The sequence below is a fragment of the Rhinolophus hipposideros genome (assembly GCF_964194185.1).
Source record: "Rhinolophus hipposideros genome assembly, chromosome: 2".
Classification (NCBI taxonomy): Eukaryota; Metazoa; Chordata; class Mammalia; order Chiroptera; family Rhinolophidae; genus Rhinolophus; species Rhinolophus hipposideros.
Genome location: NC_138048.1, coordinates 48,292,199 through 48,307,837, shown reverse-complemented (window position 1 = coordinate 48,307,837; position 15,639 = coordinate 48,292,199). Strand labels below are relative to the sequence as shown.

The 15,639-nt window shown below is 36.4% G+C and overlaps 1 protein-coding gene across 2 annotated transcripts in view; it reads left to right on the top strand.

Moving 5' to 3' along the window:
• KPNA1 (karyopherin subunit alpha 1) overlaps positions 1–15,247 on the top strand; it is a 60,357-nt gene extending 45,110 nt beyond the window's left edge. The window contains exons 11-14 of one of the 2 annotated variants that reach the window (XM_081075655.1): positions 384–509; positions 3,123–3,250; positions 9,320–9,498; positions 10,958–15,247. In XM_081075655.1, coding sequence (XP_080931781.1) covers positions 384–509; positions 3,123–3,250; positions 9,320–9,498; positions 10,958–11,145 — 621 coding nt within the window. In that variant the 3' untranslated portion in view covers positions 11,146–15,247. The remainder of the gene's footprint in view (positions 1–383; positions 510–3,122; positions 3,251–9,319; positions 9,499–10,957) is intronic. The other variant, XM_081075656.1, reaches the window with a different exon arrangement.
• Positions 15,248–15,639: the final 392 nt, after the last annotated feature.

The following is a 15,639-nucleotide window of genomic DNA, read 5'->3' as shown; positions in this document are numbered from 1 at the left end:
TATTTTAATTTGCGTTTCTTTCATTACTTGTGAGATAATTTTTTATTCAAATTTTAGTTTCTCTTATCAATTTACATATTAAAGATAGCAACCTTCTTATCTGTTGCATTTTTATAAAGGGAGGTGAATAACTAATACGTTATTGTGCCTTACTAAGTATGGCTTTAGTAATTGAGAATGTGTACAATGAAATAGTTTTGATAGTCTCAGAAACTAATTTTTATTAGCAGGAAATACTTTATATATACATAATTTGTTTCTAAAATTTTGGAGGGAGACGTTAAGTTATATCTTTGCCCTTTTTCTAAAATAAAGTTTTTGAGTTAAAGATTTACTTACATTTGGATCAATACAATAACAAAAAATTTTAAACTTCCTTTTAGGTAATTTTGAATTGCTCAGCTCTGCAGAGTTTATTGCACTTGCTGAGTAGCCCAAAGGAATCTATCAAAAAAGAAGCATGTTGGACAATATCTAATATCACAGCTGGAAATAGGGCACAGATCCAGGTAATCTCATACATAGCACCTGTCTTTTTTGTGTATTTTATTGATAAGAAAGGGTTTTTTCCAGTTTGTCTTTAAAATACATATATTTCATTATTGCCTTGGAGACCACTAACTTCCAATGTTGTTGTATTTAGTAGTGCTACTTACTACTTTTTTAAATCCTACTTTAAAGAAGTTAAATCTTTTGAAACTTATACTTGGGCCTTGGTTTTTCCCTTTGCCTTTAGTATTTGAGGATTTGCCAAGATCTGAGAAATAGAGCTGAGAAATTGAATTTTTGCAGTGTTTTATTGGACTTTATGCTAAACAAATTACCTTTACTTTTGCAAGTGAAATATTTATTTTCTAGTGGACCCATTATTGTAATTCTTTTAATTTTTCATGAACCATTGGGAACCCATTTTTCTGCAACTGGTTATCTGCCCTTTACTTTTGTTCTTACATCAATGGGAGACTAACCCAAGTGGAAGATGAGCAGTGGGCCAAATGGTTCAGCATAGGCCATGAGAAAGGCTGGAACAACAGGTTGGAAAACACAAGTCTATGGGACTTTACCCAGCATTCTCATTTAAAGATGAAATTGAGGCTCAGAAAAATAAAATGATTTTCCAAAGGCACCTCTAGTAAATGATAGGACCAAGATGAAGTGTCTTTCTGCTAAACTTTGCTTACTTTTTTCATTGGTATAATGGAAAGAATTCTTGACCAGGAAAACGTGAGTTAGTCATCACCTAACAGAATGCTGTCAGGGACTGAGATTGATAGCTGTTGCAATTTATAGCATGAGTACGAGGTGATTTCAGCTGTAGTTGATTGTCTGCTACCACTAGGCTCTTATGTGGAACTTCTCGGTTTCTTGATAATAGGAAATGTTGTGAACCCATTTTAGGTTCTTGAGTTAGGGAAAAACATGAAAAAAGTAATTTGAGGAAGACTGCTTTAGTATTAGTATATGAAAGGGATTGCGTAAAAGTACTCTGTCCATCTAAAAGCTATTCTGTTAAACTGGATGGGAGGTGATGTTTTGGAATAGGGTGGCGGCAGTGCTAAAGGAAAGGAAAAGGTGGACTCGGGACATTTTAAATTGAAAATGTAAGAGACATGGAGACTGATGGAATTTAGAATATGAGGTGTGATCAAACAATACGGTGAAAGTTTAAATAAAATTTACTACAGTAAAAGACACATTGCCATTAATCCCCCTCAAAATACTCTCCCTCATTTCAAACACTCTTATCCTGTCATTCTTGCCACTTTCTGAAGCAGTTCTGGAAGTCCTCTTTTGTGAATGTCTTTAATTGTACTGTCGTGGCTGCCTCAATGTCATGAATCATTTTGACTTTGGGGAAGAGCCAGAAGTTGGTGCCAAATCCTGTGAATAAGGTGGATGAGGACATCCGTAATGTTTTTATTTGACAGAAATTACCATATACCAGAAGCAGTGTGTGACACAGAGCATGGTCATGATGGAGGATGATTTACGGCACACTTCAAAACACACCTGCTCTCAACCGTAGCTCACACCTGACTGACTGCACCGAACAAGTGGAAACTTGTCACACACTGTTACTAAGGTTTGATGCCCCGCTCCCCATATTGAAGATCCCTGCCTTTCCATTGGACGGCACTCGGCAGCAGCACTCACCATATTTTTTATCACAATAGACAGGCTCGGTCCCACATCACTTCTGGTACTGCAATTTCTGTCAGATAAAAACATTACAGTGTGTCCTCATCCACCTTATTCACCAGATATGGCACCGTGCGACTTCTGGCTCTTCCCCAAAGTCAAAATAACCTGAAAAGATAAACGTTTTGAATCGATTCAGGACATCGAGGCAGCCATGACAGCACAACTGAGACACTCACGAAAGAGGACTTTCAGAACTGCTTCAGAAAGCGCCAAGAATGATGGGATAAGTGTGTTCGAAGCGAGGGAGAGTATTTTGAGGGGGATTAATGGCAATGTGTCTCCTGCTGTAATATTTTTTAGTGAAACGGTCACCGTAGTTTTTGATCATACCACATATATACATGTGTACATACGTGCATACATACATACAAACAAAAATAGCCTTTGTGTACTAGAGAGGTTTGAAAGGAGACCTGATGTAGAGGGTAGATGATGTGTTTGAGGCAGTTAGCATACCTAAAGTAAGTTGTTGGCCACTCTGGGCTGGGGCTCCAGTGAGAGATGTGTACCAGAGAATTACATCACATGTCTGAGTGGGTGTTGTGAGAAACATGAAAATAACAGAGGAACAGAGAATTGAACTTTTATAATTTGTTACTGTGGTTGGGACAAGAGAGGTCAATAAGAGAGAAAACTAAGATTACAAGGTCACAGACACCAAAGAGGGTGTTACCAGGGATACCAAGTATAGCCAAAATGTTGGGGATAATACGGACTTGACCCCTTCCAATTAATTTTTAACAGGTGTCATTAGTGAAGCTGGCTTGAAAATTTATTGTTAGGTTGGTGTAAAAATAATTGCGATTTTTGCAATTATTTTTCACCTTTTAAACTGTAATTACTTTTGCACCAACCTAATGGTATCATGAACATTTTTGTAAATCTTGTAATTTCCCTTTCCATTTTTCATTTAATCTCAGACGGTGATAGATGCCAACATTTTTCCAGCCCTCATTAGTATATTACAAACTGCTGAGTTTCGGACAAGGAAAGAAGCAGCATGGGCCATCACAAATGCAACTTCTGGAGGATCAGCTGAACAGATCAAGTAAGTACTAGCCAGGTAGCATCTTACAAATTAAAGGAAAAAAACATTGTGTCTACCGATTAAGAATGCTCAGTTCTAGCCTGTTGGAAGATTTTCTCCGTTTTATAATTAGACTCAAATACTATAGAGGGTGCCAAAAAAATGTATACACATTTTAAGAAAGGAAAACTGTATTAGAATTGTAGTGCTCCATATATACCGATAACAAAAGATGAATGCAAGTCACGTTTGACTTCTGCAATTACCAGAGGTGCTCAGAGTGGTTGCTATCAGTGTCTAGACATTGCTGATGACGGCGAGCTATTGCTTGAGCAACGTTGACCAAACTGTCTACTTGTATACATATTTTTGGCACCACCTGTATATATTTAATTCCTTCTATCTTTCCCATTTCTTCTTGCTGAAAGTAATTCTGGGATGTGAGAACTAAGGCATAGTTGAGATTTGAGGCAATGTAAATATTTACAGGGGTGGCTTCAGCCTGCTGTATGGCTGCTTGGTCAGAAACATCTTGGGTAATCTAGAAGGTTACTTGTAGAATCCTTGGTTCAACTTTAATAGCTAACTCTTGGTATTTCTAATTTAGATCTCTTAATACTGGAATTGGACCATACTTGAAAGAGAGGTATATCTTAGAATAAAGTGCCAAGTTCAATAGAGACTAAAGTACTATGGTATTCAGTAAATAAAATGAGAAATAATGGATTAGCTTGAGACTTAAATGGCCTTTTGGGTAGCAGTTTGTTATCTCAATGGTTAGAGAAGGCATAAATATGGATAGGAATCAATTCCTCCAAGAAACATCATATAATTAAGTGCTAAATCAAGAACATCTGGTATTTCAGATAGGAAAAAAAAGAGTAATGATGAAGAGAAAAATTGAACCTAGACTTTTTACTTGTATTAACTTACTTTATGGGAATTCAGGTGAGGGGAAAGGGGTTTTTTGTTGTTGTTGTTGTTTTTGTTTTTAATTGGGGAAGGGAAACAGGACTTTATTGGGGAACAGTGTGTACTTCCGGGACTTTTCCAAGTCAAGTAGTCCTTTCAATCTTAGTTGTGGAGGGCACAGCGCAGCCCACCATGGTTGAGAGCTCACGCTCCAGCAGCTCCGTTGCCCAGAGCTCGTGCTCTAACCAACTGAGGCACCCATCCGCCCCAGAAAAGGGTTTTGAATGAGTGTTAAAGCATCAGCCCCTTCCTCACATGTAATATCAGGAAAACAGCTACATCTCATATTCTTGCTTTGTGGGTTAAATATAGACACCCAACCAATGCTAATTTTTAGTGTTCTGTTGGGAATTTAAAAATGAAGGTAGAGTAATCCTAACATTTCAGAAATTGGTCACGTACAGAAGATAAGAGGTATTTACCTGAAGTAATAAAATTGTAAATAGGTTAACGTCCAGTAGCTATTTTGGTAAAGTTCATTATTGACAGGACTTCAAGGAAGACTTCAGGTTGTCTTCAGAAGCATGTTTCTATGAGAATAGGTCTTTTTCAACCTCCAAGATTCTGGTTCTGGGGTCTAGCAGGTCCTTGAATAACATTGAATTATAATAACCCAGAAACTTAACTTTTGTTTTTGTCAGTTACCCTGTGATAAAATTGGTTTTTATCCTAAAGTCGCAGAACCTATGGACAAACATTAAGGCCTCACTTAATATATGTGCTATGATTGTAAGTGTTCCACCACTAGATGGCAGTAATGTGCAGTAATATCGAAGTTATTTAAAACTGTTGCTAGGTTTTATGTTCAAATTCAGATTTATAGTTGTTTCTACATTGTATGCCAAATATGTTTTCTTAATTGAAATGGTTAAACTGTATACATACATTTTAAAAACATTTCTAAAACACTGGTATATGTCAGCAGGTAGTATTGGGTGTTTTGCTCTGTTAGAGAAGAGTAGAATGGCTATAATCCCTTTTTAACATACAGCATAGCTGTTTATAATAATTAAGTTAAATATCGAAATCTCAGCAGTTTCTTCTTAACAAGATGAAGAGTTTACTTGAAAGATTATGACAAAAATATCACAGTCCAAATTATAAAAAGTAAACTGACTTTATCTGCTCATTCTGATTGAGGAGACAAGATTTAAATGCAAGATCCCATTAGAATAATTTAGACACTATCCATAATCCTAGGTTAAATATAATCAAATGCTAATATACTCTTGTTCATAAGAATGAGGGATAAAGAATGTTGGCTGGAATTAGAGGAAGTTTCATGAAAGAGATGAAACTTGCCATGTGGGTAGATATTTGGCAGTTTTAGAGAAAGAATAGCATAAGGAGAAGTGTGAGGGAATATACACAGTAAATGTTACTGGAAGAGGCAAATCAATCTTGCTATAGGTTATTTTTTTCTTATTAGTTTCAGGTGTACAAAACAATGTAATAGTTAGACATTTACACCCCTCACAAAGTGATACCCATCCCCAATGTACTACCCCTCTGACATCATATATAGCTGTTACAGTTCCATCGACTATATTCCCTATGCTGTACTCCACATCCCGCACACAAACATACACATTTATAGTTGACATTCAGTATTATTCAACTTCAGCTTCAGGTTTATAGCACAGTGGTCAGGCATCTACACAATCTATGAAGTGGTCTCCCTAATATATAGGTTATTCTTTCTCAAGGATGGGAAATTAAGTAATTGTTGACTTTGAAAACTGAGATGAAGGCCTTAGTCTTGGGTATTGATTGGGAAGACTTGGAGTATTCTTTAACCTAGAGAGTGAAATAAAGAAGATAGTGATTTGAGGAGCAAAGAGAGAGCAATTAAGATGCCATTGCAGTAGTTTAGTGTACAGTGATGACCAAGACGAAGATAATAGCTGTAGCATGGGATATGGGCCTAGATACAGGAAAGCAGGATCCGTAGGACTTGGTGGCAGGCTATAGATAACAAAGGAAAGGGAAGAGTCAGAGAAAACAGGAAAATGTTGGTACTGTTGAAAACAAGTAGGACACAGAGGAAGCAAAATCCTCTTTGAGTGAGATGGTTTTAGACACAGTGAGTTTGTTGGTCATCTAATTTTATCAATTCTGTCTTTCAAAACTCAGTTTCCTCCATTCTAGGGTATCTGGATTTCTCCTGCATAAATTTCTCCTTCCTAAAGGAAATCCTAAATATAAAATTACCAATTAGATCAGCTCTCTTGGGTTTGAAACATTAATATAATTTGAGAAATATAATTTACTTTTCAGATAATATATTCTTGTGGAATAAATTTTCTTACCCAGAAATTTTTTTCTTTTAAATTATTCATTCAAAATTCTTTTTTTGCATATTATAATATTTCTCTTTTTTCTTTTTTAATTAGGGACTATTAAGGAATAGGATGTCAAGTCGTTTTTCAATCGAGTTGTGGGGGGGCGCGGCTCAGCTCCTAGTCAAGCCGTTGTGTTCAATCTAGTTGTGGAGGGCGCAGCTCACTGGCCCATGTGGGATTCGAACTGGCAACCTTGGTGTTATGAGCACCTCACTCTAACCACTGAGCAAACCGGCTGCCCAGAAATTTTTCTTAATGGTAGCCTTTTCTGCCACAAAAGCCAGCTAACGTTGATGACCAATGATCAATTTATCCAGATGTTCGAAACACACCACTGATAGGAGCCACTCCCAGACTTTAACCATAGCGTTATGCTTGTTTTCCAGTCATTTTTCAAGTCTTCAAACTTCTGAGGATTTTCTCAGAATAATATAGCTTCCCAACTCCTACGCAGCTCACATGCCCTTGTCACTTGAGTTGCTTTTAGGTGTAAATTGTCATCTTTGGAGAAACTCGCATCGATAGTGAAATACCTCTGTGGTGGTCTTAAATCTCCAAAGATGAGTGTTTGCATAAGAAAATAACACCTCAACTTCCTTCTGATCTTGTAAGGTATTTAAGGAATAGTAGTATCAACTAACTCAGTGATACCATCACTGACCTGAAAGCACAGCTTTTAATCCTTTGTGTCCTTGGAAAGAAAATAGTCACCTGCTATGTTTGCTCATTTCTGGTAATCTATGTTAAAAATTTTCAATGCTTAGAATTCAGAACCCAGAATTCATTAAATGAATTGTGCCAGAATACAATTTTTGATACTGTATTTTGCAAATAAAAATCTAACGTCTTCTGAATTCTGGATTTCTTAGCATATTTTTGGGTAGAGCTCTTTTTTTAATAAGAAAGTTTAGTCATTAATCTTATAGTTTGTATTTAAATTATTCATTTAACTTATACACAGGTTCTAGAAGCTTTCTAGCAACCTTAAAATTTGTTTTTAATCCTTAGTTGTTTTCAGTACACTGGTTTTCATAATATAAGATTTCTACAACTAGACAGTGTTACAAAACTATTATAAATGAACTTTTTAAAGACAGTATAAGGATCAGAGGTCAGCCAAGATAGTGGGGAGAAAAGATCACATCAAGAGCCGATCAGAATCAAATTTGAGGACAATTTTGGAGATTCTGAACAAGTCTCTGAAATACCAGTTGGTGTTCAATAGACTCACCTGTGTAAGCCAGTGAAGTTTAAGTGCAGATGTGTAAACCATCTATTAACTACTCTAAAATTTTGCTGAGGTTTAGTGACAGACTTATTAATAAATCTGTGGTTCCCAGACTTTTCCAGTTGAGGAAACTGAAACTCAGAGAGATCAAATAACTTGCCCAAAGTCATCCAGCTTGCATGTAGCACGGCTGGGATGTAATAGTGGTGGTTATCTCTGGGTACCTTTTATTTTTCTGAGTGCTTTTCTGTGTTTTCCAAATATGCAACAACTAACATTTATAATTATGAAAGAGGCTTAGTTTTGTTTTTTGAGAAAAATAATGAGAATTTATATAGATATGTTGAAGGAATGGTTGACAGGTTTTGGCCACTAAAACTGTGGTGTAAAGGAAGGGGAAATGGTCAGAAATGACTTTAAGCCTAGATGACAGACTTATTCTGTTCATAGGACATGTAGTCTTAATTGTCAGGAAACATTTAAATAAAATTAAGCACAATATTATTAAATTCACACGAATATATAATGCTAAATAAGACATAAAAGTACTTTAAAAAAATTAAGGCTTTTTAAATAATAGTTTTAGATTTATGAAAGTTTTGCCTTTTCCAGAATGTCATATATTTAGATCATATGGAGTCTTGTGACAATGGCTTCTTTCATTTAGCAATATGCGTTTATGCATTTAAGGTTTTTTTCATGTCTTTTCATGACTTGGTTGCTCATTTCTTTTTATTGCTGAATAATATTCCATTGTCTGGATGTACTACCTTTTATCCATTAATATACGAAAGAACTGGTTGTTTCCAGTTTTTGACAGTTACGAATCAAGTTGCTGTAAATATTGGTGTGCAGGTTTTTGTGTGGACATGTTTTCCTCTCAGTTGGGTAAATGTCTAGGAGAATGCTTGCTGGATCGAATGGAAAGCTTTGTAAATAAACTGCCAAGCTATCTTCCAAAATAGTTTATCCTATTTTGCATTCCCGCCAGCAAAAAATGAGAGTTTCTGTTGTTCCACATCCTTGCCAGCATTTCAATTTTAATAGGTCTGTAGTGTTTGAATTTGATAACATATGATGTTGAGCATCTTTTCATATGCCTGTTTGTCATTAGTATTATATCTTTGCTGAGGTGTATGTGCAGATCATTTGCCCAGTTTTACATTGAGTTTATTTCTTACCTTCAATTTTTAAGAATTCTTTGTGTAAAATAGAATTGGCTTGTTGGGCCTGTTCTGCTGTTCTGCTGTTACAAAGATGAAACTAATCAAAATTATTCTATTTTGATGAGTTGCTCATATTCAAAGTAAGAGAGTATTCCAGTTTCTTGTAGTCCAGTAATTGTGAAAGGAAAAAAATGAAACTGACTGCCAGAGAACTGGTTTTGTTTGATTTATTTGTAGCTTTTTTTGTGATAAGGTGTAGCTTGTATGGTTGAATGTGTGCATGGTTTTATCTCTGCAGTCAGTTTGAGGATGACCCTTTCACCAACTTAATAAAAGTTTTATGAAATTAAAATCTTTGACTAAATTATTCTTATTAATTTAGGTACCTCGTAGAACTGGGTTGTATCAAGCCACTCTGTGATCTCCTCACAGTCATGGACTCTAAGATTGTACAGGTTGCCCTAAATGGCTTGGAAAATATCCTGAGGCTTGGAGAACAAGAAGCCAAAAGAAACGGCACTGGCATTAATCCTTACTGTGCTTTGATTGAAGAAGCTTATGGTAAGATAGAGTATTAAATAGGTGTCCTGAAATTATGATTTTCTTTTTCTCCTTGCTTTTCTGACTGGTCCACATATGTCATTCACAAATACATACGAAAAATGTGTACTCTTATAAATGATAATGTTTAGTATGCAGAATTGGAAAAGAATATGCATTGTAGATGTGAAGAGAAGCAAGTACCCTTCAGTTTAGCCCATTTTACACTGGGCTTTTAGGATTTTCCAATTCCTTGATTCTGCTTGTCCTTGTGGGTACTCTTCTCACTAGTCCATCGGAACCTCTAGAACATTCATACCTACTGTCGCTGATGCCTGACTCCTTTTCTCTTGTAAGATTGAGAGTTCTGGTTTTGAATTGCATCCACGACTTAAAAGATTTCTAAATTTCATCCTGAAGAGTCACAATCTGCCTTTTGGTTTCCTCATTCTTCTAATCTCAGTCTTAACCATATTAATCATTGGTTTACCAGTGTATTAGGTTGGTGCAAAAGTAATTGCTGTTCAAAAGGTTAATAATTGCAAAAACTGCAATTACATTTGCACCAACCTGATTCTTCAACCTTTACAATTCCCTACGTGATTTTAATGCATAAGCCAGGTTTGAAAACGACTGTTCTAGGGTTATTCCTGAGATTGAAACTATGGGTGATGGCGTATGTTCATGTTCAAATTTATCAGCTAATGCAGAATTGTTTTCCAAAATGATTTTAACAATTTACCATTTTTTTAAAAAACCTGATTATAAAAGCTATAACTGCTTAGTGTAAGGAATTTTGAAATGTATAAAAAAGAAAATGTTCCTCTACTACCCAGAGATCTTTCTTCAGAATCAACTCTTGTTAATATTTTGATTTACATATATTTTAAAATGGATGTGTATATGAAATATCTGTTTTTTCCTTTGAGCAATATTGATATTTATTTCTGATATTGCTATAGCTGTTAGACTCCTTATGGCTACATGTAAAAGAAAGCCTAGTTCAGTTGGGCTTGAACTTAATAAAAGGAATGTGTTGGCTAATTGTTCTAGTCAGACTTCTTAGTTTAAGCAAGAATTTGATTTTAACCGATATAAGGATATTATACATTTGTTGAAATCGTACAGGATAGCTCAGAGCCTAGGTAGATAGAACCAGAGCCAAGGATTGATTAGGCCATGGGTACGGTCCAGTAGGAATACTTCTAGTGGCCCTAGGCGCTGGATGATGGGACTCTGATGGAAATTGGTGCTTCTGGGGATTGGCTATTACTTGTATATATGTTGTTAATGTCAGTTTGTAATACTAGCATTCAGATGTAATCGCTAGCACTACTTCCTATGCTGTTACAAAATACGTACAAGATACAAGTAGAGAAGAGAGTCTTCCTTCACCTCAAGGAAGGAGACATGGCAAAATATCGTTTCATCGAAATTTCCTACATTTAAACAAGAGATTTTCCTTTATTCTTTATTCTAGGTCTGGATAAAATTGAATTCTTGCAGAGTCACGAAAACCAGGAGATCTACCAGAAGGCCTTTGACCTTATCGAGCATTACTTCGGCACGGAGGATGAGGACAGCAGCATCGCACCCCAGGTTGACCTTAGCCAGCAGCAGTACATCTTCCAGCAGTGTGAGGCGCCTATGGAAGGTTTCCAGCTTTGAAGCAACACTCTGCCATCATGTTCCTGTCAGACCAGGCTGCCCAGTCAAGTCCTTCTGTGGAGCCCACAGTCCTCATGGAGCTAACTTCTCAAAACGTTTTCCATAATACTGTTTGCGCTCATTTGCTTGCCTTGCGCACCTGCTCTCTCACACATCTGGAAAACCTCTGGCTCTCTGTGGTGGAATACCCTTCTAAGAAAAGGGTAACCAGAACGGCCCACTCTTTTAAGGAAAATCCCTAGGCTTTGGAGATCTGCACTTCTATATTATAAGAGTCATGGGAATATACACATATTAATGTGGCTCCCTTTTTTTGTGGGGGAAAAAGACTCCTCCTCATTCTCTTTAAAGTGGGAAAAAATACTGACGTTAAAAGATGAGACTAAACCTTTATCTTGAATTTCACACAACTACTTGCAACAAGGGAGATGTTCGGCCCTGTTGTGTACACTTCAGAGTACTTTCCATGAGTTCTTCCACAGTGAACCCTTGGATTATCTGGTGGCTTTCTCGAGCCAAATTTGCATTAATCCTTACTGAGATTGGATGGTTTTCTTTCCTCTATTGGCGCCATTCTTCACAGATATTAAAGTTAAACCATCCAGTCCCTCACCTTCAGCCTTCAGTGAATGTGCTTTTAGTTGTCAGGAATGCTGAAGAATTAACACTTTGATTCTTAAATGTGATACTGGTTTGAAGATTCCTTTAGAACAGAAAGGAGAGGGGCACATATTAATTTGTACGGCTAGTGCTTCTCTTTGGTCTTACGTGTCTTAGGATTTGGAAGTGGTTCAGTTCTCACGCTGGTTGAAGATTTAGAATCCTTAGTTATTGAAACAAAAAAGTAAAAAAACAAGACAAAAACCCCTGTGCAATTTTCCCCAAACTTAACCAGTGTGACTAGAGGCTGTGTTTCTGCATTAAAACAAATGTTTCAGGCTTTGTGGTCCTGATCAAGGTCCTCATTAAACTGGGAGCTCACCCTAGGTGCTTTCCCCTCTGTGACTGGCAGGTAACACATACTTTTAAAGGTTACTTAGGGAATTTTTTTTTCTTCATTGGGTGCAGCTTGATTCCAATGTATTCATGCTGCATATATGATCCCTTAATGTAACATCCTTATCTTAAATAACCATCTTCTCAACATGACCTGTTTAACCCAAATAAGGGCAGTGATCTTTTTCTTATAACCTCATTGTTCCCTAATCATTTCATCTCCTACTAGTATTGCCCAGTCAAGTGCCCACCCCCCCACCCCACCCCCGCCCCTTAAAAGCAGCTTCTACCTTCTGGATCATTTAATGATGACTGCAATCCATATCTGTAAGTGGCGCTTCCAGTACTGTCTTCAGTGATCCACATTTGTGCTTGGACTGGAACGAGAAAAATAAGCTTAATTGGCAAGAGAACTGCAATTGAACCCATGACTTCTTGGTGCTAGTTGGCCATCTTGACTGTGTTGGGACACACTATCAGAGAAGATTTATATTTGTGGATATGCTATTCAAAATGAATTCTGAAGGAAAAGTTGCTCACTTCTGTTTCAGAGAATACCCTTTAAACGTACTTTAATCTTGTCCTCTTCCTAGAATTCATTAAAACCCCAAAGTGTAACTATTTGGAAGTTCCCCTGACAAGCTATTATACATCTCTGGTAAATCCTGCTGAATGTCAGGGATATTCAGAGCTTTCATACCTCATGATGATGTCATTTAAGCAGTCATCCTATGTGACCTGATTTAAACTTTAAAAAATCCACTTCATTTAAAGTAGAAAGCTACAAAGACAAAGGACATATATCAGCCAAGCCTGTGACGCAGTCTTCGCATCTAGCCTATAGTTGTGTCTGTGCTCTGGATGGATACCATCTCATGTCTGTCTGCCATTGATGGAGCAGCCACTGCAAAACTAGTCACCTCCCATCTATAAATGTTACTTTTTCTAGTGCTGCTTTGTGCTGAAAGAACATTTTAGTTTACTGCACTTGACCTGTAAAAGACTTTTGATTCTTTGTAATTTTAGGGACAAGTTAGGTGGTTAATTTAAAGAAAAACTTTCAGTGTTGCCTTTACATCACATTAAAATATAACTTCTTTCAGAAGGGTAATAGAAGCACTGATTCATAGTAAAAATCTTTGTTTTTAGCTTTGAACTTTTTTTTGTGGCTGAGTTTTGTAAAATTGTAAATTACTGGTAATACATCATTTCTCTAGGGTGTTTTAAATTATGTACCTTCTATTGGGTAATTTTAAAAATTTTCAGTTCATTTTGATAAACCAATTTGAATGGAAAAAATACAAAGCACACAAAGTCGTTTCCCCTAGTAAGAATAGCTTACATTGGGAATTTTTGCTAGCAATTCCAGGTGTATCAAATGAATGAATTAAAACAAAGTCCATTCAACTGATGTGGTCTATTTTCTGTTTAAAACAGAGGTGTTTGTCTTGCTCCCGTTGTAGAAGTTCATGAGCCACGAGATACAAGCTAATTTTTTTTTTTAGAATAAAATGGTTTTTTTTTAAATGTAAAAATTGGAATTGACTAAAAGTTAAATCCCAGCATAATTGTTGGGAACTGATAAAGCAGCCTTTTTTGGTAATAGAAATGACATTTTAGGAGATAACTAAGTTCTATTTTTAGTTCTCTGCCTGGCAGATTCTATTAATTTACTTTCAATTTATTGAATAACTTTAAGATGTTACTTATTACAAAAGCATGTTAATTTCAACACAGGAAAACTCTTCTGCAGTTTTGTATACTGATGAGGGGCAAAGTCGTTGATTCCCTCCTCCCTGCTTTTTCTCCTCCAAACTTTCAAAGTATGTTCTTTGTAATGAGAACTTCAGTGGGGAAAAAAGCATTGAGAGGATTTGAGATGTAAAGGCACCTTGTATCTGAAGGACCAGGTGAATATGGTTAGATTGGGAAATACCGGGAAAGGTAAAAAAGATAGATACAAAGAATGGTGAGATTTAGGAGACCGTTTTCCATGGAGCATGTTTATTCATATTCTTGTTGCTAATTAGGACCCCTTTAAACTTAAAACCTTGTCAGCTGTATTGTTTTTGAAAACTTCTTCCCCGAGGATTGTTTCTTCCATCTCCCAGATAAAACTGAATGGGCTCAGAGTTGTTTTCGTTATTGTCACAGATACAAACATTGACAATTATCCCATAATAAATCTGAATTATTCCAGATTGTTGCTGATTTTGCCTAAGAAAAAATGTGTAGTATATTTTATAAACCAAACTTTGTCAACTAAATCGTATTACACATGGCCACCCACAGGCAACGTTGAATTTACTTCTCTAGTGCTAAAGAAACATTTCAGTTATTTAATCCCCAAGTTTGGGGTTGTATTATGAAAGGGTTTTTCCTCAGGTTGAAGGATTTCTTTTCTTTCTTGCTGATTAGTTTTGTGAACATTTTTATATCAACAGATAAGTCATAACTGTTTTAGGGTTTGGGACTTTTATATGTATTAGAAAATTGTGATGTCTAAGGATGATCAGTAAAGAAAAAGGATCCAGTTTTAGAAAGGGGCATTTGCTTTTCATATTTATATGCTGTCTGCTACCTCCTACATTCCAAAATTTGCTCTTTTGCAGAGAGATGTGTCCCTACCTACACATGGGTGTCTCAAATCTGAATTTTTTGCCACATAAAATTAACAGCCATTTTTTTCTGTTGTGAGGTGAGCAGAGTAAATATATTACCTACCCAGTTGGGAAATACTTGGGGCTACATTTTCCTACCATCAAAAGTTAAAGTTATACATATAAAAAAAATGAATGCTACATGTGCCTCTAGTACAGTAAGTCTGCTCTAAGATGGAAAATACTCTATAGCATGCTTTATTGTCAGAAAAGGATAGGTAATAACTGGGTACCAGGGCATCAGAAGAATGTATGCTAAAATGAAACAACATATGCTGATTTTAAAAACAAAATTGCTACTGGACATAAAATGTATCTGGATGTTTGGAGTGAGAAGAAAGTATAAAGGATAGATGAAATTTCATTCTGTTTTCAACCAAGGGAGACAAGTCCCACTGTGTTTTCCTATAGGTCAAATAAAGGTAACTTGTCTTTATTTGAGCCTCTGTTGTGTGCCAAGTGCCTGGCTAAGGACTTTCATTTAATCCTTCATTTTTCTCATTTAATCCTCCAACTGCTCTTTAAGATAGATAATTGTCATTATGTTACAGATGACAAAATCAAGACTTAGGAGAATTTACTTTGCCCCAGATCACAACCCTTACTGTCTGTCCAAAGGTAGGGAAGAGTCCTGCAGGTTTTGTCTTGAAACCAGCAGTCATGGTGGAATTTTCTATGTCAGAAATTCTCCGAACTAAACTTAGACCAGCCATAGCTGGGCCAGCTCTGTTTTGTTGGAGCATTCTTTCTGATTCCATCATCAGCACCTTGGGGGGGGGGAGACTAAATCAGGTTGCATACTCTGGTGTGTAGACCCTCTCAGACCAAATATCTTTCC